Here is a 25966-nt window from a genome sequence, read left to right as displayed (position 1 = left end):
CTGGGCCCTGGGGAGGCTCACAGCCAGCTCTCTGGCTGGGGTGAAGGACCTTGATAAGAGAGGTCAAGTACTACTCAGTTTCATAAGGTTAATGGAAGAGTAGGATTTGGAGAGGCTGTTTTGTTTTTGTTTTTTCTTCTGTTAGAGGAGCAAGCGAGGTGAGAAATTGCAGCTTTCATCTCACCAGGTGGGCCTGGGAAAGAACCTAATGGAAACACAGTTTTGCCTGTGGTCAGATGGGAATCTCATATAACCTAGCATCATCTTTTCTCTGTCCTGGCTGTATCTGTTCTCCAGCCCTTCCATCCTGGCGTCCTCAGGACAGGGACTATGCAAAGGGCTTCTGCCTTCGAGGAAAGAGAGGGGAGAAGCACAGAGCTGCCTTTGTCCAGAAGAAGCGCCCACAGATACCAGGGATGGAAAAAACATGTAGGGTCACAGATCCCCTACTTCCCTCCGCTACGTCCTCGTGTGATGAGGGAAATGGGGCTGGAAACCCACAAATGCTGGCAGGGAGCTGTTGCAGAAGATGGGATAACTGCAGCTGCTGCTGGACTTGCTTTTTTGGTTTGGCTCTTTGTTTTTTTTAAACTCACAGGTTTTAAAAGGAACATTGCCTTTATAATCACCATGGTGAAATCTCACAACTTTATAGTAAATCTCAAGGTATTTGGTATTATTCTGAAGATCTTCTAGAGTCGTAAGATACTGTGTTAATCTCAGCATTTATATAAATTAGGCTTAGTGACCACTGCTTTATGGACATCACAGTTGCAGAGCTTGAAGCCTGAAGATTAAAAGGCAAAAAAATCCCATACCTAGAAGGCAAATAGAGATGAACCAATATTTATTCTTGTTTTAAAGTATCAGTATTTTTAAGCCAGTTGCATGATGCTTGGAGCCGTGACTCACGACTTCTGAATGCTTTAAGTTGGCCAAGCATAACAGTTTTTAGAAACTCGTCCTTTCCTAGATGGGCAGCAGTTCCTGAATGGTGTCTTTGCTGACTTCTCTTAGGTGCGTGTTCAGAGTCAGAGCTTGTCAGGTTAAAGGGTTTTGACATAATCAAAGTTGTTATTTTGCACGATGCTGTGAATTAATTGCAGTTTATGAAACATCCAGTCCTGGTGACTATAAAACTCTCTGTCTGGAGAATCCATCACGGCCTTTACAGACTTGTTCCACTAGCTAATTGCCATCTCTGGCACAGATCTGCATCTTAGTTTTAGCCTGTGATTTCTGGTTACCAGCTGGGATTTTGCAATATCTTTGTCAGATACAGTGAGGAGCCCTGTGCTTTGGGTCCTTTAATGCACTTAACAGATGGAGCCCTGTAATTATTTCACTGTTGTCAAACCCCCTTTTTTCACTGTGGAAAGTGACCTGGACACCATTGCAGTACCAGCCGAAAAAAAAGGTTAATCAGATATAATATCACCTCTGCAATGCGACTCAATGTTCCTCATTTATGTTGCTTATTAACACTTGCCGTTTCAGACGTTTGCACCCCAGGAGCTCCCCATCCAGCTTGTTATCTGGTCAGGCATGTGGGTGTAGTCACAGCCCAGAACAGATTTTCTCACCCTGTTGCTGTACCTTGTTGTGTTTATTCCTGGGAAGATGAACTTGAACCTGCCCGAGTCCATACTGTTTCTCCCTGCCATGCTTAAGCAGTGATCCAGATCACTCAATGCAATGAATCCTCTTCATTGCTCCCAGTGGCCCTTGTCAGATCCTGGTATCTTTTATCCTGAATGATTTTTTTTCTCTACACTGTTAATAAAAAGTGTTTATAATGCACATGAAGCCCTGAACTGCAAACACCACTGCTTGGTGAGATGACTTCATTCGTGGCTACCTGCAGAAGTCAATCGTGCAGGCACCTTTTAATTCTGATTTAATCCATGCATTCTAAAAGGTGGCATGCAACTGAAGAATAAATCTGGTCTGTTTTTAGAGATATCCAATTTTTTTATGTGCCTCATAAAATTCCATCCTGCCTGGATGTAGAAGCCTATATTTAACTGCCAGAATAGTATGTGGCTTCTCCAGTTATTTGTGTATTAACCACCCCCCCACATTACTGCTGTTTTCTGACAACATGTTGATATTTACTCATTCAACCACATGTCTGTGGCTGCTGAGGGGACAACAAGGAGCTACTTTTCCTCCCCGAGACCCCCCAGGCTGGGGGTGTGCTGCCAGTGGGGCTGAGCCCAGGGGTGTCTGGATTTGAGCCCAGGGATGTCTGGCCCAAGCTGAGTCCTGCTGGTGTTTCCCTGCGAGGACAGCCCAGGCACAAGCGTGAGCTTTGTATCCCCTCCTTCAGGTCTAATCTGCCTCTCATGAAAATAAATAAAAGAGAAACGAAGCTGTTCCCACAGCTTGGGTGATGCCCGTATAATTTCTCTTTACCCTTCCATGTTGTTATCCTGGTTGGTTCCTCTAGGAGCACAGAGGTTGAGGAAGGCACCTTTTCCCTTCCTGAAAATCAGCTGGGCTTTAGAAGAAATATCTATTCTGAGTGTGGATCCCTGTGAAGAAATACGTCTTGTCCCTCTCTTAACTGCAGAGGATATGTTTAATATGGTGTGTGTCTTTTCAGGTGACAGTTTTGCCAAGCAAATCTTCATGTAATCATCCCCCAAAGAAGCCAGGCCAAGTCTTCCCAGCGTTAACAAACTTTAACAAAATAGTGAATTCTGGAGATGCGAGTCCAAGTCTGCAGAATGGTTTTGAAATAAAACTTTGTGTCTACAAGGTGCTGCAACTGTTGCTGATTCTGCAAGCCAGAGGATACCACAGGGGCTACGTCTTGGCTATTGAAAATCTTATCTCATTTCTGGCTTTATTGGCATTTAATACTAGGTTTATAACTGTGTTTCCTTGCACCATGACCATCAGACTGGGCTTACAGACTCCTCCAAGATCCTGTCTTTTTCCCATACAGTGACAACACTGATTCCTCTACATTATCCACAGCTACAAAGAACAGCATTTGGAGTCTGCTTCGTGACTACAGAAATCATAGTTGAAGTCAGGTAGATCCCTGGGTCTGAGTTTAGTAGCCAGACTCAATGGGCAGAAATAAGCACCTTTCACGCACTTTTTACTCACATTATAAGGTAAAAAAGCCTAAGGCAGCTTTCAAGATCTGCACCCCAGAAACACCTCTTTCTATTTGCTGACTCAGCTGGAGCATCCACAGCAGGTGTGTGAAGTTGTGAGATTAAGTCCCTTGGGAGAGTCTTATAGAGATGAAGTAGGCCAGTCTACCTGGGAGGCAAAGGAAGGCAGAGCATTTGGAGAAAGAGGAGCTAAATAGGTTAAAGGAGACTGTTTTAATTATGAATGTAAATGCCATGGTATGTTGGAAACAAAGTTCTTCCTCCGCTGGCCACTCTTCATCCCTACATACAGGAGAGCTGCATTGTACCTCTAGCAGGGGAGAGATGGGCTTCGCTTTCCAGAACATTTACAAGCATTTTTATTTCATTGCTTCCTAATACTGCCTTGCTTTATCAAGCAATAGCGCTTCTGTATTTACAATTTCCTAGTTGTCAATGGCAAGTGGACTTTATCATTAATTGTAATTTCAGGGTTTCTTATTCCTACATACAACTACTTATTGTGTTCAGTTCTGGGCACCTCAGTTCAGGAAAGATATTGAAGTGCTGGAGCGGGTCCAGAGAAGAGCAACAAGACTGGTGAAGGGATTTGAACACAAGACCTATGGGGAGAGGCTGAGGGAGCTGGGGTTGTTTAGTCTGGAGAAGAGGAGGCTTAGAGGTGAGCTCATCACTCTCTAGAACTACCTGAAGGGAAGTTCTAGCCAGGTGGGGATTGGTCTCTTCTCCCAGGCAGTCAGCAATAGGACAAGGGGGCATGGGCTTCAGCTCTGCCAGGGGAAATTTAGGCTGGATATTAGAAAGAAATTGTTTCCAGAGAGAGTGGTCAGGCATTGGAATGGCTGTCCAGGGAGGTGGTGGACTCGCCGTCCCTGGAGGTTTTTAAACTGAGATTGGACATGGCACTTAGTGCCATGATCTAGCCAATGGACTGGAGTTGGACCAAGGGTTGGACTTGAAGATCTCTGAGGTCTTTTCCAACCCAGTGGATTCTGTGATTCTGTAATTCCTCCCCCCAGATTCCTCTCTGTTGGTCATTCTTGCTCCCAGGCATTCAAGTGTAAGAGGTGTGTGAAACCCATGCCTAAATCTGGGGGCTTGGGCGCCCTTGTTGAATTCTGAGGAATTTTTCATGGAAGTGAAGTCTATGGTCAAGCATTTTGCTGAAGACACTGTATTGCAAGCTATGTATAGTAAGCTATTATGTATATTGCAAGCTATACATCACTTAAAAGAGAGAGTGCAGTCTGGTGGCCCTTGAATAGTAGCCCTTGAAAGGCTCACTGCCTGCCTAGTACTCCATATTCTAAAAGCTGTTTTCCCTAGTTTGTTTTTTTTTTCTTCTTCTTTACACTGCATTGCGGAAGTATATAAGAGCCCTACTCCTACAATAATGCCCACAAAAATATGTTTCTGATAGAAACATAGCTGAAGTTTTGCAGAGATACCCGAAACTCATCTTGTTCCACAGTTTCTTGCTTTTAAGGACAATTTTTTATAAAAATGTGTTTAGCTGGAAGATTTTAACCTGCTCTAATGCAGAGTAGGATCAACATTTAAAATGCAGTAGAAGCATTTTGAGAATGTTGTTCTTTACTAAGCCTGAGGGAGCTCAGGATAATCCTGATTGCTTTGTTTCTTTGGAGCTTTATGTGAGAGGTTGGATGTGAACTAAGCTGATATTATAACTGTCCTATTTCCACAAATGTTGATTTGTTAATGTGAATTCCTGTGTTGATTTTATTGCATATACACTCAGAGATTTTGCAGTTGATAAAGTCAGAATTAAATAGGGACAGATTAAACAAGTAAAAGGAAAGTCAGAAACATGTTAATTGTGTTGAACAGCCACATTTCAAAAGGTGTAATGTCAATTGTGCCCGTTCAGTTTCCAAGCTGTAAAACACTTTGGAGACTCTCTCCTGTGGCCCTGGTGGTCAAGACTCCGGTGCCCAGCTGCTGCTACAGGGTGTAAATCCTTAATAGCTCAATAACTGGTTTGCAGTTCAAGAAAATTGGGGTCCCAGGGATCTCTCCCCCTTTGTAAAGCTGGACAGACAGTTGTGCACATGAAAAAATCAAAATTGATGGGAGGTTGAGATTTGCCTAAAGTACAGTATGAGGAGTTCCTGCAAGCATTTAAAGGGTGTATCTATGACCCAAGATTGTACTACTTCATTATGAAAAGGAAAATTGCTGTATCTCCACTGGTTTACATTCAAAGATCAATTTTATTATATTGCTTTAAACTGTTTCTGTAAAGAAGTGAGAAAATCTGTACCTGTAGCAAATCTGTGTCTTTATAGTCATATAACCGTGTCCAGCTGGGTGTTTACTTGCATAAAATCAGCTGTGGCCTTTATTGTGGTAAAGACAAACAAACGTGGATGTCACGGGACGGGACCAGACTCTTTTCAGTGGTGCCCAGTAATAGGATGAGGGGCAATGGACACACACTGAAACACAGGAGGTTCCTTCTGAATATGAGGAGAAGCTGCTTTACCTTGAGGGTGCCAGAGCCCTGGAACAGGCTGCCCAGAGAGGTTGTGGAGTCTCCTTCTCTGGAGACATTCAGACCCACCTGGACACATTCCTGTGTGATCTGCTCTGGTGAACCTGCTTTAGCAGGTGGGTTGGACAAGATGATCTCCAGAGGTCCCTTCCAGCCCAAACCATTCTGTGAAACGTTTAGTTGAATTAATTGTCATGGTAAAACATGCAAGTGCAGGCTGTCAGCAGCGCTGAGGAGGTGCCACACACTTGGCTGTATTTGCACATACTGTGGAGCATCTTTTGCATCATGGGTGATCCCTTTTGCATTGTACCTTGCTCATGATGTTCTTTCTTGTTCAGATTTTTGAGAAAAAAAGTATTCCAGTCCCACGAGAGGTGCAGGGTCCCTCGCTGGGCTTTACATGCTGGGGCACCAGAAGGAAAGGGGCACTGTGAAGATGGTAGGAGAGCCGTGCCCATGGTGGGCTGTCCTTACAATTTGCAGAGTAGCTTGGCACAGGGCTCCCTGGCATGCATGGCCTCGGGTCCCCAGGCACTGCTAGGAGACATGGTTTTGGTCTCAGGAAGGTAAAACAAGCCCCTCAGGTCAGTGTGCCCCCCAGGCATCCTGCCACGAGGTCCCAGCAGCAGACAGGAGTGGTGAGGGCAAAGAGGCAGTAAACTCCAAAGGCAGATGAGGAGAAGCAGCATCTTAACCCAGTCCCAGTGTTCAGGAGCTCTGGGACCACCTTGGGCCCGCCACTTCAGAGGGATTTCGAGGTCAGGACATGCTTCCTTTTGCAGCTCTGGGCTTTGCTGAGAGCATCTAAAGGCCACAGTGCAGATACACCAGCCAGGAGGTCAGCTTAGGGGTGCACACTCCTTCTCTTTCTGATGACAAAAGCAGGAGAGCAAGGCAGCCTCACATCCTGAATCAAAATGATGTGCTCCCCATTGGAATGTCCCACATCCTGCTAAAGCACTGCAGCAAATCACTGCGGTCAGTACAGAAGCAAGAGCTGCTGTAGCATCCTCTTCTCTGGGGGGTGGGATGGATTTTAGCTCCAGTTAGCCTGGCATTTGGTGAGGGGTGTTGTTGCGTGGCTGCTGTAGTTTTCTTTCTCCCACTTCTCTGAGCTGTTGCGTTGCCGTTGTGGTGCACGCTGCAACATGGGATTAGTGAGCGGGGCTAGAGCAGAGTTTTCACCAGCAACAACAGATAAAACTTTGTAATGTTGCTTAAGAAATGGTAAGATCATGGAACAGGTCCTCCTGAAAGCTATGCTGAAACATTTGGAAGACAGGGAGGTGATTAGAGATAGCGAACATGGGTTCACCAAGGACAAATAGTGCCTGACTATTCTGAAGGCCTTCTATGATACGGCGACTGCATTAGTAGACAAGGGAAGAGCTACCTAGATTTCTGTAAGGCCTTTGATAGAGTCCCTGACAACATTCTTACCTCTAAATTGGAGAGAGGTGGGTTTGATGGATGGACTGTTAGATGGATGGGACTTGGCTGGATGGCTGCATCCAAAGACTTACAGTCAATGGTTCAGTGTCCCTGTGGAAGCCAGTGATAAGCAGTGTCCCTCAAGGGTCCATACTGGGACCAGTACTATTTAATATCTTCATGAATGACATAGATAGTGGGATCGAGTGCACCCTCAGCAAGTTTGTGGATGACACCAAGCTGAATGGTGCAGCTGGTTTGCTTGAGGGACAGGACGCCATTCAGAGAGACCTGGACAGGCTTGAAAAGTGGACCCATGTGAACCTCATGAGGTTCAACAAGGCCAAGTGCAAGGTCCTGCACCTGGGTCAGGGTAACACCTGGTATCAATACAGGCTGGAAGAATGAAGGGATTGAGAGCAGCCCTGACAAGAAGGACTTGGTGGTACTGGTGGATGAAAGATTGGACATGAGCTGGCAATGTGCGCTTGCAGCTCAAAAGAATAATTGTATCTTGGGCTGCATCAGGAGGAGCGTGGCCAGAGGGTGGAGGGAGGTGATTCTACCCCTCTGCTCCGCTCTGGTGAGACCCCACCTGGAGTCCTGTGTCCAGCTCTGGAGCCCTCAGTGCAGGAAAGACATGGACCTGTTGGAGAGGGGCCAGAGGAGCCACAGAAATGATCAGAGGCTGGAACAGCTCTGCTGGGAGGACAGGCTGAGAGAGCTGGGGTTGTTCAGCCTGGAGAAGGCTCCGGGGAGACCTTGTTGTGCTCTTCTAGTACTTAAAAGGGGCTTATGAGAAAGAGAGACTTTTTAGCAGGGCCTGTGGTGATAGGACAAGGGGCAGCAGTTTTAATCTAAAAGATGGTAGATTTAGATCAGGTGTATGGAAGAAATTCTTCTCTGTGAGGGTGGTGAAACACTGGAATGGGCTGCCCAGAGATGTGGTAGATGCCCCATCCCTGGAAGTGCTCCAGGACAGGTTGGATGGGGTTTTGAGCAACCTGGTCGAGTGGAAGGAATCCCTGCCCATGGCAGGGGTTTGGACCAGATGGGTTTTGAAAGTCTGTTCTAACCCCAACTGTTCCGTGACTCGTATGAATTACTTTATGTTTCGTCGGCCAGATGTGAAGTGTTATACAACACCTCCGTGCCTTACTGTCCTTTGAGAAGTGTCATCCACTTTCCGCAGGTGTTTAGCTCCTTAGTCATTAGCCTGTACCTCTGCCAGAGAAGTAACATGCCAGGGCTGAGCACAAATGCTCCTGGCCCTGGGAGCTCTCCTGTCCTTCTGAGCTGCCTCCATGGGTGTTTAATTTATGGGGGGAGACACAGCCTGAGGGTGCATCTGTGCTGTGCAGGTAAACTCGTCTGGAGGCCAGGGCTGGTTCAGCACAGGCTTTCCCAGTGCTGTCTGCATGAAGCTTGGCTAGGACCTTCCTCCCAAGGACACAGCTTGGACCAGGGTCAGTGCTGCCAGGCAGGTCCGCAGTGTCCTCGCATTTGGGAACGGGCTCAGCACTGGTGTTCACTCCATCTCAACACCTTTCCGTGCATGGTGTATGCATTGGGCAAAGCACAAGAGCCGGGATGGGAACGTGGGGCTGTGTGCTGCATTTGGGGGCCCCAGGGCCCCGTTTGCTTTCCCTCTAGTTTTGACAGAAGATACAGCTGAATTGCTGACTTGGTGGGAACAAGCTTGTCAGAGCAGTTTTCATCTTGTTCTGCTGCAGCTGAAGGCAGTGATGGCTTACTATCAGTAGAATTAGGACAACACTGAGAGCTTTTGAAAACCCCACTTTGAGAAGCCATGTAGGTGCTGAAGACAATGGTAATAATATTTGTTATGTATTTATATAGCACAAAGTCATCTGTCTAAAAAACAGGCTTCATGGATCTCTGAGGCCAGATGGTCGAGGCTCTGAGCTGGCCTGGCCGGCTCTCCAGGCTGCCTGTGGGGTGGGAATAGGTCCTGTGCAGATAAGCTTTGAGCTGCTCCCTGCCAGAATTCCCCTTTTGAAACAGGGACAGTCTCCCTTCCTGCGCTTGCAGGGCTGAAACGCAAGACAGAAGCGAGGGACTCTGGTCCTGCCTGGCCACCAGCCACAGGATTACCCTCACCACTAAGATGTTCTTCGGGGTTATCCTCCAGCAAACTGTGACTGGGCTGGATTTAGGAGCCACCCGCCATCAGAAAGCCTAGCCCACAAGCAGGTCTGCTGCCAGCGAGTTCCTTATCCTTCCCCGATACAAGCCTGGTGGGTGATGGACGCCGGTAGTCAGGGGGTAACACAGTGAGGTCTCGCGCTGGACGATGACTTGGGTGGCTTGCTGTGGCTGACCTGGGCTGTGACTCCAGCAGCTCCTCGGAACCCTTCCCTTTGCCGCTTGCTAAAGCCGCTCAGGGACACTGCTTGGCTCACATCGCTTCCTTTCGCCTCCCAATTCAGCTGGTCAGCCGATCTCGCTCCAGGCAGGGAGCCGTGTTCAAGGGAGGAGTAATGCATCCCTTGTGTCTCCTTCGAGCCTGCTGGCTTACGCTTCTCAGTGGTGGGGTTTGTGGCAAGAGGGGGCAGGGAGAGGCTGGCTGGCTGCTGAAATATTAGCTGTGCACCTAGGCAAAAATTACATTTTCGACTCAATGCATCCTTTATCCGTTCATGCCAGATGTATACATCACTGTCCAAAGCAGACGAGGAGACAATTTACCTGGTCCCTGCTGTGATTGTTGGTATTTAGGAGTGACTAAGGATCGAAATCATGACTGTACAGTTATAACCCTATTAATAAACCGTGCAGTCATTAGGCGAAAGCTCCTGGGCGCGTTTTGAGGACATGCGGCTCTAACACCTCCCCTGTGTGCTTCCCCGCAGCCGACAATGCCAGCCGCCCTTCCCGCCACCGGCCCAGCAGCACAGCCCCATGTCCTCGCAGGCCGCCGCCGGCCCTCTGCTCCCAGGCACCTTGCCACCGCTGCCGGCCCCTGCCACTGCCCAGCCGCTGACACCGACACCGCCGGGCCAGCAGCTGACGCCCGACGCCTTCGCCATCGTGGAGCGGGCGCAGCAGATGGTGGAGATGCTCTCTGAGGAGAACCACGTGCTGCGGCAGGAGCTGGAGGGCTACTATGAGAAGGCAGACAAGCTGCAGAAGGTATGTGGAGGGGTGTTTGGTGCCTGGGCAGGGCAACCGTCTTGGTACTTCTGCATTTGGGCCCCTCAAGCTGTTCTGCATAGTCATGTCACTGCAATGGGGATGCACCAGTGGCCATCTCTAACCATTTCCTCTCCATGGTGGTCTCCCAGAAAGTGTAATCCTGTGCCTTGAGGCCCATGGGCTACTCTTCATCTAGGGCAAAATGGGTCAGCTCATCACATGTCCCTCAGTTGGGGATTTTCCCCTTCCATCCTTCTGTGCTGGCCTCCCTGGAGCTTTCTGTGGAAGTCTCCCATGGGCTAAGTCTGCTCCTGGGGCAGCAGGGTCCTGCACCATATGCATGGGCAGCAGAAGCATTTGAAGAGCACAGCCACATCAGTCCTGAACAGTCTTGTCCACCACAGTATGTTTGAATGGTGCTCCACACTCTTGGAAGTGTAACAGCCATCAGTGGGGTTGCCTGTTGTGTGGACTTGCATTAGTTTGGTTGTCTCAGAGGCTTTCAGTGACTACTCGGTGGTTTTCTAAGAGCTGATGTTAGATAACCGCCTTTGAACATGTGGGTTCAAAAAGCACTGCCCCTTATCTGAAAGAACCATTTGGTAAAGATTTTGCTCAAAAACTCTTTTGCAAAGAGATCCTGTACCCTCTCTTCTGTATGCAACTTAAGTGCTTTCAGTGGAGAAGGATGATGTCTCCTGCACTGCCCAGGGTGATAAGATGAAAGGTCAAATCAAACAAAATGGAAGTTGCTTAAAAATGGGAGTTCACTGAAGGCAATGCAGAAATGCTCCCCACATCTGCTGGCTCTGGGTCGCGAGCGGGGGATTGGACTAGATGATCTTTTCGAGGTCTCTTCCAATCACTAACATTCCATGATTCTGTGAAATGAGTTATTCAGGTTCCTACACTGCTTTCATTTGTGTCTTCCCACTGCTTATACATGGATGGGCTTACAGTGGAGGACTTTTCTCTCTGAATTTAGGACTCTATATAGGAGCTCAACTTCTGTGCTGTGTGGAATCAGGGTGTTCTTGGAGACACCCTTCCTAGGAGGAGGGGTAGCTCTGAGAGACTGTGTCCCAGCCTCAGCTTTGGGAAAAAGTCTGAGACCAGAAAGTTCAAACAGGTTAGAAAAAAGACCTGTTGTTTTGTAGCTTTTGTCATCTTTGAAGCCTCCTCCTCTGCAACCAAATGAGTTGAGTTTATTCACAGAATTTCCTAAACTTAGTTGAGAATTTTTTGCAGCAACATTAACTCTTTGTGGAGATGTCTGCAAAGGTTTTAACACTGACTTCCCTGTGGCCTTCAGGGGCAAAAAGAAATATTCTAGCTATTAATTTTACAAAAGCCATGTTGTTCAGTAAAAGGTATTTGAGTTCGATGGCCTAAAAATGTTCCGATTTCCTTTTACGCCCTTGGAAATGGCTCTCTCTTTATCTTGGATGCCCCGCGGGTCGATTGCATCAGGCACCAACAGAAAGGTATTCAAGCACGGCCTGAAGTCTCACTTCAGTCAATGGAGCGTGGACTGAATCCCATTGACTTTGGGGAATGTAAGCAGAGTGTTAAAGTGAAACACATGCTCAAGTGCATTCTTTCTTCAGGAAAATGGCCTGAACCAAAGCCTTAACACACAGTATCCCTCCCGTGCTGTTCTCTCTGTGTTTGAACACAAGGACAGGGCAGGTCCTCCTCTGTTCCCACAGTTTCAGCTAAACATCACCTCTGAAAATGTAACAGTGAGTTAAATTACATACTTGGGTGTGAAAACTCTTTCCTCTTGTTGGAAGTGGAAGGGTCACGAGGAGCACTTCTTGTTTGGCCCTGCATAACAAGTTTATTCTATGCAGGGCCACCCTCCCATCACTTATGTTGAATACAGAATAGGAGAAGAAATTAGAGAAAATCAGCTTGATGTGGAGGGCTTCCTGGGTGTTCATACATGCAGATCAGCCCTGAGGGTTGTCAGATTCTCAGTCGTGTGTCTGAACACACTTTTTGCAGAGAGGTACAAGGTGGTGATTAATCCCTGTGCTGATTGACGAGTTGTCTGGTTTTCTTTCCTTAAAAGAATTGGGGAGAAAGAGGGGTCGTAGGCATTTTATTTTGAGCTCTTTGTGCAAAAGCAAAGCATTACTTTATCTTTATTTAGTTATTTAGTTATTTTTAGGTGGTGGTACCTTGCTGAAGTTTAATTGCCAGGCTGGGCTGGCTCTTCCCCTTCCCAGTGAATAGGTTGTTTGAGTGTGTTGGCTCCAGGAACTACCAGGTAGAGAAGAAGCTCAACTGTTTTTTCATAGAGTCGTAAAGAAGGGGAAGGAAGTTCCAGAGCCACTGAGAAACACCAGCAGAATTTATCACTGTTCTTCTGCTCTCATTTAATTTTGTTCAGTGCTGATGGAGGTTCTTTCTCTTCCTGCAGCAAGTCTTTGCCTCCAGGAATGCAGGAGACTTGCTTGGTGATGTGTTTTGGGAAATAATGGCAGATAATGGGCAGAGCAGAGCCCTTGTGGTAACCAGCAGCATTGGGCAGGACTGTGGAAACCCCCTGCTGTGTTGGAAAATCGGCTTTGCTGTGGTAGGAGCTCTCTGCAGCAGGCATCTTCTGCAGATACAACTCACCCAGGAGAGGGGAGGCGCGGGAACCAGCGGGTGTCAGGGCCCCAACCGAGCATGGTGCCTGGTTGGAATAATGTAGTTAAGGATTCAGGAAAGTGCTTTAAAAATGATTTTTGCTAAGCCATACTTTCATTTCAAGAAGGGAAAAGCTCAATCTGCTTAAGTGGTCAAGGAGAGCAATGCGAGGTGGCTTGAATATAGCCTCTAACTATTTATAGGAAGAGAAAACTTTCACTAGAAGAAGTCACACTTATTGAAAGAAAAAGCTATAATAGAATCAAGTAGCTGAAACTATGCTGTTATTGGAGTAACTAATCATGTCATTTTGATTCTGGAAAACTCACATGAAACAGATTTTTGGGAGAAGAAGAAAAAGAGAAAGAGGAGAAAGAGAAGAGAAGGATAGTTGGAAGGGACCTATAAGGATCATCTGGTCAAACTGCCTGACCAATTCATGACTGATCAAAAGTTAAAGTATGTTATTAAGGGTGTTGTCCAAATGTCCTTAAACACTGACAGGCTTGGGCATCAGCCGCCTCTCTAGGAAGCCTGTTCCAGTGTTTGACCACCCTCTTGGTTAATAAATGCTTCTTAATGTCCAGTCTTAACCTCCCCTGGCGCAGCTTTGAACTATTCCCGCTCATCCTGTCACTGGACCCCAGGGACAAGAGCTCAGCACCTTTCTCTCCACCTCTCCCCCTCAGGAAGCTGTAGAGGGCAATGAAGTTGCCCCTCAGCCTCCTTTTCTCCAAACTAGACAAGGCCAAAGTCATGAGCAGCTCCCCACAGGACGCACCTTCCAGCCCGGTCACCAGCTTTGTTGCCTTCCTCTGGATGCCTTCAGGGACCTCACACTCTTCTTCAGTTGTGGGGCCCAGAACTGCACACAGTGATTTTCTCAAAAGAGTTCAGACTTCTTAGTGGGGCTTTGTACAAGCTTGCATTGCTGTGCCTATGAGGGAAAATAAAACTCATTGACTTTTTTTTAAATCACAGTAAGGTTCAGTCAGACTTTCAAACAGGTTTGGATTTATGCAGCGTTCCTCTGAGTGTACTGTCCTCATGGTGGGAACATGCTTGGTGTCTGGCCATGCACCAGAAAGGTGGGCAAGCAGGACCTGCTTTTCTAGGTGTGGTTAAAGAAAAATGTAACAGGGTTTCCTGGAGCTCCTGCTTTAAAACCAACCAAACAAAAAAACCTCAACAACAACAACAAAACCTAAATGGAAAGTCAGAATAATCTGACTAAGTTTGCAGTTCACCCAATAAGGAGTGTTCAAAAGGTCATCTTCTTCTTGGAGCTGTGGAGAACTGTCAGCTGAGAACTAATGTATATATGGTACCTTTTAATGTCGTGCATGTGGGAGAGCATCTTGTTTGTGTGTGAAATAGCTCACTGTTGTGAGACAGGTGATGTGTTATCCAGCCATGTACTAATCCAAGGCTGCTGGTGTCGCAGCTTTGTGTATCGCCACTTGTTTCAGCTTTTGTGCCTGAGCTGGCTGAAAGCAGAAACGGGGAAAGGTAACTGGGTTTCCCCATCATGGCTCCGCCGGGCTGTGCTCGGTGCATGGTTGGGAGGTACTGGGTGCCCATGGGCCGTATACAGAGTGGCCCTGGTGTCATGAGAAGTGCAGGTCCAGGCTGCCGGTTTCTCCACACACAGTGGGGTGACAGCTGCAGCATCCCTGGAGCTTTTATTCTGCAAGTGCTGCAGGTGGCAAATTACACCTAAATCTTAAGGAGCCCTGGAGAGGGATCTGTCTCCACAGCAAGTGGAGGTGAGCTTGCGCCCTGGCTTCACAAATCACTTAATCCATCCCACCCGTGATTTCAAGAGGCTCAAAAAGCACCAGATTTAGAAAGGTATGTGGGAGGCTATATATATCTCTTGGTTTTCCAGCCTGTGCACATTATCAAGCTTTTCTCCACAAACACAAGGGCTAGGCATGCAGGAGCAGATTCCCACATCAGTGTTGATCATTCCTGCAGCGATGATTTCAGCCGAGCACTTAACAAGACATTAGCTTACTGAAAGAGCTGGATGGGATTGTCCTGAACAGCAATAATGGTGCCTGGCACTATCCTGTCAGTTTTTTGGGTTTGTATCTTAAGATGCAAGCTCACTGCTAAGGGCTTCCTCTGCATGTTCTACCTGCAGCTTGCCAGATTTCAAGGAGATCAAATTAAGATTGGAAACCCGAACAATTGGTTTGATCTGTTATAGTTTATTTTTGTATAAAGCAGTCTTTGGTCAAGAATGGAAAGGAGCAGACCACAATAGTTTAAGACTGATGTGAGGTCAGAGCTGAGCCTAACACATTTCTTGTGGCATGCGGAGCTTAGAGCCAAGTTTTGGGTCAAGGGTCTAGCAGAATAATAAATCTTACCTCCTAAAATCCTTTATAGGAAAGAATAGAGTCCATGCAAATATGCTGTTTCCCTCACATGTCCTCCTGGGTGGTGTTAAAGATGCACTTTGGTCACAGAGCGAAGACAACTGAGCAGTTACATCAATCCCAGCCCATCCCAAGCTCCTTTGGGAGCTGCCAGGGGGTGGTGTGGGGGTTGTGGTGTGGCGAGCTGCCCCACAGGCCATTTTCAGGGGTTCAGCAATCGCTCCCCACTGCAGGAACCTCCAGCACCACTGGGGCTTTGCACCATTCTACACCGAGGAGATTGGTCATTGTAGAGCTGGTGGCTGGTGCAGCACTTGGCATGGGCATTGCCCTGCACTCCTGCACCCCATCAAAACGCACTGGGCAAACACTGGGATGGGATGCATTCCTGATGGACTTCAACAAGAGCTCTCTCTCCTTTCAGTTTGAAATAGAGATTCAGAGGATTTCAGAAGCTTATGAGGGCCTGGTCAAGACCACCACTAAGAGGGAGTCTCTGGACAAAGCGATGAGAAACAAACTCGAAGGAGAAATTAGGAGACTTCATGACTTCAACAGGGATCTCCGTGGTATGTTACACTTGCCTGTGTGGGTTTTTTTTTCCCCTAGTTGATGTGGTGTTGGTGTTGGTGTCTCACGTGGTGCTTGTGTGTCTCACAAGCTCCAGAGCAGCAGGCTTCAAAGGAGTGGGCTCACACATGTTTTAGATAAACTTTTTGAGAAATCAGACCCTGCTTATTGGCATAAGACAAAGCTGCTGTCACCTCCCCAAGCTGCAAAGAAACCTTCTGGCTAAATATGAGAGTCAGCTTCAGACAGTGCCTTTGACTATGACCTTGAGCTATTACCTGTCCAGATGCTTGACGGGAGTCCTTTAATATGTCTTTGGGCAGTAAGATGCCTTCTGCAAGCTGGCTTATGCTTTTTGCAACAGTGTGAGGGGGCTGGATGGTCTTTTTGGAGGAGAGGGGCACCTGAAGGCAGACCCTTCCCAGGGGAATCTGTCCCCTGCTGCAGAAAACTGATCCTTTCCTAGGGCATCCCCAGGGATCGGTGCCACTGGGCTAGGGGCTGCCTTCCCCCAGGGCATCTCGCTGCACCAGCAGCCTCACTCCGCTGCGGAAAGGCCCCCACCCCCTCGCAAAGGTGGGTAGTTCAGATTGCAAATGCCTTGTGCATTTTGGACAGGGTGAGAGATGAGCTGCCTGGGCACGTCAGCCACTAATGGCAGAGGCTTTTCCCCCAGTTTCTGTAAATCTGAACAACACAGCTTCATGGAAGAGGTCAAGGGCCTCATCTTTTATGTATGTGTCAGCCTCCATTTTAATGTCCTCCTTCAGAGAGTCTATTTATACTGCTCTGCTGGCATGCATCTTATTTTCTTGGTTGGCCTACAATTTGACATACATATATTTATACTTAAAGTATTTCCTGTTTTTTGCAGAACGACTGGAGACGGCCAATAGGCAGCTAGCCAGCAGAGACTTCGATGGGCATGAGGATAAGTCAACAGAGGGCCTTTATGTCACTCAGAGTGAGTACTGTGCGAATCTGCTTTGAAGGCGCACATATATACACATACACATATATATGTCCTGGAGTGGAGGTGAATACTTTGCTAGTAATTGATATTATCCTTATGGGTTGCTTTTACTCAGCTAATTCGTCACTTATTTAAGCTGCAGACTGGATTGTTCAGGCTGTTGTTCTGTGGGTTTTTTTCTTTCTGAGCACCAGAACCTGGCAGTGGGAGTTAATGGTGACAAAACTTAGCTTATTTTTGATAAATATTTATCTGAAATTGTGAAGTGTTGCTTGTGGGGATCATCTCTAGAGATGTATGATTTTTAGAGCAGATTCTTCTCTTGTCTGGGGAAAGCCCAGAGCAACCTCTGCTGACTTGTTGTCAGTGTCAGGGGCTGACTTAACAGTAGGAGAGCAGAACTGGACCCTCCTTTTCATAAAGGATGGAAAAGACAAAGGTTTTACCACTTCTACTGCTATGGAAAACATCCATTCCCAACAAGTTTTAGGCTCCCGTAATGATGAGCACAGTGCTGCAGTGTTTTCATACCGTGTGCTGATGGCTCTGTGTGACCGGCCAAACCAAAACCCGAGCAGCTGGATGCTGAATGACCCTGTGTGGCTTCTCATGTATCCTGAGCATCATCAGCATGCTTCTAGAAGGGCTTGACCACCTAGGAGTTGTGCACTGCTTTGTGGGCTTAAATCCCATGAAAGCTAAATGCCATGTACATCTTATCCTTCTGTTTTTATTTCTTGGACTAAGAGCTTCCTTGGAAGATTGAGCTGAAATTGCAAATCCTTAGGTGGAGAACTGGCCACCTCCTTTAGCAGTGTGGTGTTTGACACCACTCAGCATGACGTGCTGCCAGCCCCACAGCATCCACTGGCTGCCCCAAATGTAGAAGAACCTTCTCCAAGCTCCAACCAGCAGTGATGGTGCCAGCACAGCAGCTTCGCTGCTAATTTGGTGCGTGCGTGCACAAACCAGAAGAGAATCTGATGATCTTTTCCGTGACTGTGTTAGCTTTGCCATATTAGCAGAAGCCACAGGGGTGTGTAGATACTTCTGTGAGTCAAAGGGGATGATCTGTTAAGAAAATAGCATTGCTATGTGAGTCTTATCAACCTTGGGAAGAGTTCAAACACGGTAAGTTTCACAGTGCAAATTGCAGACTGGGGTTTGCTGTCTCCTTATAGAGACAGCCTGGTAGTGTTCCCATATAAAAGGGGGAGTTAAATCTGCAGGATAGACTCAATTTGAGTCATTTTCCAGCACATAAACATGCTCTGTGCTTCCACTGATAAGTATCTGGCAATAAAATTTTGCACTATGCTCTCAGCATATTACTGCTATCAATTCGCAGCTTACGAACAAATATAGCTTTTGGGATCCTATCACGTAAGATGGGCTGAATGCTTGGAGTGTCTCCTGGCTAGACCAGAGAGCTAAATGTTACCAGTGCGATGCAGAGTGCTTCCAAGAATAGAAAAATGGGCACATGTGGAGCAGATCCTCTTCAATCATGTTCTTTGGGCTGCTGGGGCACAGGCAGTAATGACCTCGATATCAGGGTACCAGCTTAAAACACCCCTCTGAGAGCTCATAAAGAGTTTTGCTTGGAATTCCTCTGTCAGTGACTGCATTTATATGCTAATGTTTGTGAGTCTTCTCCAGGGGTAGAGCCCAACCCGGGCAGGGGGCGTTGCAAGGATGATCTGTACCCTCCTCATGTCTTTTAATGGGATGCTCAGGCAGAAAACTGAGAGGAGAAGGGGTGCAGCTTGTTTTCACTGCCATGTGTGTGCTTGTCTACTGAGACTGAAATAGTCTATTTAGAACAAGAGAAAAAATGATGCCTACCTGTGCTCCCATCAGCCGCTGCAATTCTGTCGTGAAACTCAGGTTTGCTTTTTCCCTAAGGGTGGTAGCTTACTAAGTCAGATTAGTAAATGCAAATCTCAGTTTTCATTAGGAAAGCAAAAGCAGATTTCTAGTCCCTACATTCATGAAAAACAGCCTGAAAACATGACCCTTAACATCCCCAACCCAAGTTACATAAAAGCACTCTAACATCAGCAGGTTCCTAAAAGTTGTCGTTTTTAAGCCAGTCTCATGATGAAGAAAGAAAGCTAAAACTCATGAGGTTTTCTTAACGCTCATCCTTAGTAATACTGCAAATGCAGAATTATTACTATGTTAAAACTCCAATAACAGGGAAAACTCCCTGAAAAAGAAGTCTGGCCATGCAGGACGTGCAGGGATCATTTCTCAGATCATCACAGAGCTCTGCATTAGCAGCGCAACAGTGCAGAGTGTCGTGTGCTCTCAGATGGAGACTGGAGGTGACAAAAACTCTTAGTTTTGTAATAAGAGTAGGCAAAGCCAGGCCGCATGCCTCCAAGTATTAAATGCTAGGCATTTGTGCCTAAGGAAAATGCTACTGCTGTATCAGGGGTGGGAGAGAACTCACAGCCTGTTAGTTTCATGATGTTTTTTCAGTGAAAAGGTTCTTTTAAGGAAAGACATGAAGCAGTGACCGATGAAGGCTTATGCGTCCTTACAGGCGGAAGAAGAGCCAGGCAGAGGAGGCTGAGAGATGCTGTGGAAAGGGAGAGGGCAGGAAGACTGAGAATGGTTTCAGGGGCATAGGGCAGAGAGAAACCTTATGATACAGCATATCATGGGTAAATTTTTTTTTTTGTGGAGTCTGAGAATTTTGCATTTTTTTCTGGGATTTCTGAACTTTACAGACACTCTGTCAGAGCAGGGGTTCCTCCAAGGGGCTGTTTTTTCAGGTGTTTGGGGCAGACTGAGTTCTGTGCCCACCCACGTAGCTCTACACCCATTAGTAGGGATGCACAGACAGTTTTGGCAGCGCGTTGGTGGAGCCGCTTCCTTTGTGGGAACATGCAGTGGATGTGCCGCGTATGACTTGTGCATATATCTCTGTCCCAAATAGCCCAGGCAAAAAACCATTCCCATCGAGTGAATCCAACCAAAGAAAATGCTCACAGTAGATGTTTTTGAGGGTGGGGTTTTGGGCAGACTGAGAGCCGTTTGGTGTTAAGACAGGAAATAATTAGGCAGAGGCAGAAGTTTTAGGAGTGAGTGAAAGGCAGCTTCTTGCCCTCTCATTTCACAGCCATGAGCTGCATGCAGAGAGGTGGGGGCCTGCTGCACCCAGAACATAGTTGCAGGGAGCAGCATCCTGAATAAATAGTGTCATATAGAAAAATACATCTGTTCTGCATGACTTTCCCTTGCCCTTCGAAGGGAAGGGAGTGGGAAATCTGATTTCAGTTTTCAACATGTGACGGTCAAATTCTCCCCTGACTTGTACCTCATGACACGCAAATGGAAATGTCCCAAATGTAAGTCATACCATCCTTAAGCTGCCTGCAATACTTTGTAGGGTAAGGAAAGCCATCACGAGTTTTGATGGAGATTCAGTGACTTCTGACAACAGAGCATCAAACCTTTCTGCATACCTGCTTGGGTCAGTGACCACTAGTAACCATGTACCAAACCATTAATTAAGTACATTACAATTGATTGGAATTATTAATGCCAGTGCAGAATCCCTTTTAATCACCACATCAGAAAATGACTTAGGCACCTCAAGCATGACCTCCTGCAGCTTCTCAGCCTTTTCTTGGTGCTGGTGTGGTCTGAACTCCAGAGAGCTATTGAGAATTTGCTGTTTGTGAGCAGAACTGCAGGAGGAGCAGAAAGCGCTGAGCTGCGTTGGTGTTTGGCTGGGATGTGGGGGTTAATGCAGCTGCTCCTTGTGAAGCGTGCAGGGTGGACCTGTGCTATCTACAACGTAGTGTTGACTTGTGAGTGGCTTTGAGGGCACACATTCAACTGATATAGGTAAATGGTACCTTTAAAACATATTTATTGGTTTTCTTTCAAGACTGATCAGATCAAAACATTCTGTTAAGCATGAGGTTTGTGTGAAAAGCTGGGGGTCACATCTGAGCATAGTGGAGGTGTGCCAGAGATTGAATGTCTAATGTTTCTGCTTCAAAGCAGGGTCAAGACTGGTCTACCTGTGTTGTATGTACCCAGCTTGACAACTCAAAAAGCTTGTTTGCAAAGCACCCAAGCAGGCTTGTGGCTTTCTCTCCTCTTTCTGCTACCCAGCCACAGAGTGTCGGTGTAATGTCCTCAGTGTGGTGAGGTACAACAGTAAGAGGCAGTGAGTGGAAAGCTGTGAGATTACAGCTGTAATCTACAGCAGAGAAGCCTTTTGGGGACTGTTCAGTAACAGGATGTAGCAGTGACCCACCAGAAAATAGAAGCAGTTATTAGCTAGGGTCTGTTGGGTAAAAAGCACATGCCTGGGCAGAACATGCATGCAAGTGTAGCACAGTAGAACAGTATTTTTAGACTTTAGGGATACCTGTATGTACTTGAAGAGAATTTAAGACATGTTCAACAAAGACCTCCTTTACTAAAAGTTAATGCAATATAGGAAAGTACTGATAAAATGTACCTCCAGCATTTTGCAGGGAGAAGCTGGTATGGAGAAGTGTTGATAGCTGTTAAGTAAAATTTTCTTGTCAGCTTTCTAGTGGGTTCAGTGGCCATTTTTTGTACAGCATATCCTTGTCCTGCTTTCAGGGGGAAATAGAAAACATAATGCATGCAGTGGAGCAAACTGCGTGCTTCAAGTTCCTCAGATGAAAACTGAGAGTGAAGGTCCCAAGTCCTGTTTTTATATGTTCTGTCCTCCTGTCACATGGGTTCCAAATCTGCAGGACAGCAAGTGTGGCCCCAGCATGAAGCAGGGCTGAAATGACATTCATCTTCCAGCTTCTTCACCCTATAATGAAATTAGCTGCTTGATAATTGGCCTGGATTTACACTTCTGTACAATAGATATTAATGTTCCTTCTGGTGAATCTGATTGAAGTAGATGTCTTTGCATTGAAAGAAGAGATTTGCATGTCCAATACAAAATTTCTTGCTGAGGTGGGAAGATTAAGGCCACATAGTACAGAGGCAACACATGGTGGCAGTCGGTGGCACGATGTGTGCAGCACTTGCTGGGCTTTGCTCGTGGGCTTTGCAGCGGCCAACGTGCCGGTGTTGCTTGCTGGGGTTTCTTTTTGTGAGGTGCTGATTTCCTTCTTTTAGGATAAATGGGAAGATGGCCAGGTGGGTTTGGGCTCACCTTGTTCCACATGGTTCAGTTCGTCTGTATCTCACCTCGCTGTAGGAACCTACCAGTAGTGTGTAAATTAAACCTGTTCTCATCCCACCTGTAATTAAGGAAGAATAAGGCCCTTCTGGAGGTAGTTCAGGTCTGAAATGGGCTGGCTTTAGCTGCGCAAAGTTTTCTGACCCTCCTTGGGAGGAGGTGGATGGTGTGGCTTCCAGCTTGAGTGGTCACGCTTAGGTGGGGTGGGCTGGAAGTTAGGGGCAGATTTTCCACATATCGATGTTTTTGGAGCAACTTTTTACTTCAGTTAAGAACCAATAAATTCTGTAATGCTCTGTTCAAAAAGTCAATAGTCAAAACAACGTTTAATTGATGCCAAATTAATTTTTTGAGGAAATTTTCCTTCCTGGAGGCTTTCCAAGTGTTCTATTTTTGCTGTCATTCAGAACGAAGGCCAGATTTTGAAATCTCAGATTTCACTGAATGAAAACTCTGTCCCCTGCTTCCTCCAGTCATTAACTCTTTGCAGTCCAATGTCAGGGATCCAGGGATTGACCCGCGATGCTCATGTTCCCTGAAATGGCTCCTCGGCTCTGTCAGCGTGGAGGGAGCTGGAGCCAAGCATTTCCCCAGGCAGCTTGCCAGCAAAGTCAGTGGTGGGCCTGCAATTTGTTACTGAAGAAAAAGACATGATTGAACATAGTCAGCTTGTGTTTGGTTTGTTTTTTTTTTAATGTCATTTCAAATCTTATCCCAAAAAGGGATGATTTTTCAGCTCAAGAGGTTATCTACATGTTTTAGTCTTGCTCCTGATGTGTTAAGGCATTTAATAGTGGGGGAGAACCAACCTCTGGACCCTTAGATTGTGCAGGACTGGAAAGTCACCTAGGGCCCCCACAGGGCTGAAATCCCTCCCACGGCCTCCTGTTCTCTGCATGGCCAGAGGAAGCCCAATCAGATGATTCCTATCTTATTCTTCCTTGCTGCTTTCCCCTGTTTCAATTTTTCAGGCTGTCCAGTGTTTATTATTTGGCTTGTTCACATGTTCCGTATCTCATAATCTCCATCCTTGCAGGTAAAAAGGAACAGGCACAGCGCAACCCACATCTACGGGGCTGACGTTTCCTGTCCCTTAGAGAAGGGCAGCAGCATCCAAGCTGACAGCTGTAAACGGTCCCTGACGTAGCCTGTTCTCAGGCAGGGCCTGGGCATTGTGTGGGAAAGGAGTAGCTGGTGCAAGCCAAAATTTTGCTGGGGAACGTGCTAGTGGTTCAGCAGAATGGACAATTCTGAGATGATGCTGAGGTCCACAGCTCTGCTAGTACAGATGCAGCCCAGGCTGCTGCTCATTGCTGCTGCTGGTGCTCATGTAAGGCTGGACATCGAGGGACTGAGCCTTGGTAGTAGAAACTCTTTGCCAGTTGTGTCTCAGCTGTGTGTTGTAACAGCCTCACTTGCTGCTGCTTCGCATAATTTTTGCTTTTCTGGGGATGGAACAGCTTGCCTCTGGCTTGTGGCCCGGGGTCTGTGAGCTGTCCTCCTGGAGCAGCTCTTGTTCTTGTCTCTCTTCCAGACAAAGAGCACTTGAAGGAGAAGGAGAAGCTGGAGATGGAACTGGCAGCTCTGCGCTCTGCCAATGAGGACCAGCGGAGACACATCGAAATCCTCGACCAGGCCCTAAACAACGCGCAAGCCAAGGTCATCAAACTGGAAGAAGAGGTGAGGCACGGCCAACATTTCTCTCCTCTGAGGCTAGTGGTGGCTTATGGTTAGGGCTTGCTTCATCCAAGTCCTGAATCTCTTCTAGCCATGGTGTGGCAGATCTTCCTGGTCCCCTTGCACTGGGCCTCTTATAAAGAAAATGTGTAGTTAAAAAATACTGAGCCAAACAAGCAAAATTCCATTACCTCTGGTAGATAAACCCAGCAGCAAGAAGAGGATCACATTAAGTTTAACTGCTCCTTTGTTAGTTAGGCTAAAGCCTGCTGCCTGTCCCAGTGTATTTGGGGCAGTCCCTCTGGGGTAGCTACAGGAGCTAGTGTACCTTTAATCTGTACATAATTCACTTGACACTGTTTGCCTTAAAGGCAACTAGAGGTTTTCTGTTTGCATTTCATTACAAAGTGGCTGAATAAAGGAGTGTTTTAGCTGGCAACACCTGCTCCTGCAGTTGCGGCATCATGCAGGGGATGGGAGGAAATACATTTACCTCTGCAGACTGTCAGTGTGGTATTGGCAGGTAACATGGACCTGCTCAGCACACACCAGTGAAGGCAGCAGAAGCATAAATGCAGATTTCCAGGCAGGTGGTGTAAGAAGCTGCCCTGTGTCAGAAGCTACCTTGTGCCTGCTGGGTTGTAGTAAATATATTTGCAGACTTAGGGCTCTGTCTCAAAGAGCTTTGCAGCTGCCAGTTCCTTATCTAGACATCCAACAGAAATGTGCCTCTGCTGGGCATCAGAGCTCAGATTCTGGATTGTGGACTGGTGGAGCTGCAGAGGGGGCAAATGTTCCCATCTAGATAGTTCCTAGCCTCCTGCCCAGGGTATGGTAGATGTTATGGAGGCGATAACCTGCTGCCTAGGGCATGGTAGATGTTACAGAGATAGTAACCTCCTGCCCAGAGCATGGTAGATGTTACAGAGGTGGTAACCACCTGCCCAGCATATGGTAGATATTATGGAGGTGGTAACCTCCTGATCAGGGCATGGGAGATTTAATGGAGGTGGAAACCACCTGACTGGCACATGGTAGATGTTCTAGAGCTGGTAACCTTTTGCATAGGGGACAGTATATCTCAGGAGTGACAACATATGAGGGTCAAGCAACAGTATTTGCCAGAGTTTTGTCTGTTGGAGCCCTCAGCCTGAGCAAACCCACACTGACCTGGTAGTGTTCAATTGTTTTTTTCATTCTAGGGGGAGTTAAAAAGAATTTTATCCCAGCTGCTGTGTTCTAATTGTTCGAGGCAGTGTCACACAGCTTGGGCGAAGTGCAGTAACCTGTGCCTGCCGGGGTGCACCTAAGTTCCTGTGCTCCCTTTCCCTTGCGTTTGGCCTGTTCCATCGCTAAATCACTAATCAACTGTCTCCAGTGTTTCTGGAGCTCAATTTGACATGTATACAGCAGATACTGTTGAAGTTTTGAACCTTCATGTCAAGCTAGGGACTATAATTCAGAATGTATTGAAGGAGACACAGAATGACTCAAATAAACATGACTATTATTATTAACAGAGCTCTACCTCATATGCTGCTTTGTAAATCCACCTAGATTTCTTCTACCACCAGAATGTAATTAAGTTTAAAAGCTTTTTAAGTCAAGGCTTGAGAAATAAGCAGTAGCTACGGGGTTGAATTAACATAAGATTTTACTGTGTAAATCTACATTATCCTGAGTGCCTGCTAGTAGAAGGATTTAATTCAAAAATATGTAGGTTGTATTATCACCACATGTCATTTAGGAGATTGCTGCTAGAATTGTGTGTCTGGTTCACTCTTTGGTTAGGACACTGAATAATTGGAGAGGGTTCAGAAAACATCTGTAGAATTTATTTGGGGCACAGAAGCTGTTCTTTGGTGTGAACAATTGAAGTGAAGAGGTGGCTGAGCTCCAGTCCATGCCCATGAACGTGAAGAAGGGATTGCTGTCAGCCAGATTACACATTGCTCTTTAACATAAGAAGAAGTAATGAGATGCAGTGTTTGGAGCTGAAGCTGAGCAAATCAGGCCAGAAATAAAGAGTTAGAGTAATTAACACTGAACCTACTTAGGGTGATAGTGGATTCTCCATCGCTTACAGTCTTTAATTCAAATCTCATATTTACATAGAAAGATATTCTATAGCTCACACTGGAGTTACGTTCTTCCTGGAGATATTTTTCCAGGACCCGCTCATCTTTACTCAGATTTATTTGCTTCAATCATCCCCTTTTAGCCTTAGCTCTTCTTCATCTTCATTTTCCTAATCCCTGGGACAAGGGCAGTCTTCAGGCAAGTTTGCTGATCTTGTGAATAGTT

At 46.6% G+C, this 25966-nt stretch overlaps 1 protein-coding gene across 3 annotated transcripts in view; it reads left to right on the top strand.

Moving 5' to 3' along the window:
• Positions 1-25966, top strand: part of AMOTL1 (angiomotin like 1) — an 88068-nt gene that overhangs the window by 48146 nt on the left and 13956 nt on the right. For all 3 annotated transcript variants that reach the window (XM_082069122.1, XM_082069123.1, XM_082069124.1), the window contains 4 exons: positions 9948-10227; positions 15676-15820; positions 16696-16785; positions 23520-23665. In XM_082069122.1, coding sequence (XP_081925248.1) covers positions 9948-10227; positions 15676-15820; positions 16696-16785; positions 23520-23665 — 661 coding nt within the window. The remainder of the gene's footprint in view (positions 1-9947; positions 10228-15675; positions 15821-16695; positions 16786-23519; positions 23666-25966) is intronic.

Source organism: Streptopelia decaocto, assembly GCF_964273445.1.
Source record: "Streptopelia decaocto genome assembly, chromosome: 1".
NCBI classification, from domain to species: domain Eukaryota; kingdom Metazoa; phylum Chordata; class Aves; order Columbiformes; family Columbidae; genus Streptopelia; species Streptopelia decaocto.
This window is presented reverse-complemented; position numbering and strand designations above follow the sequence as displayed.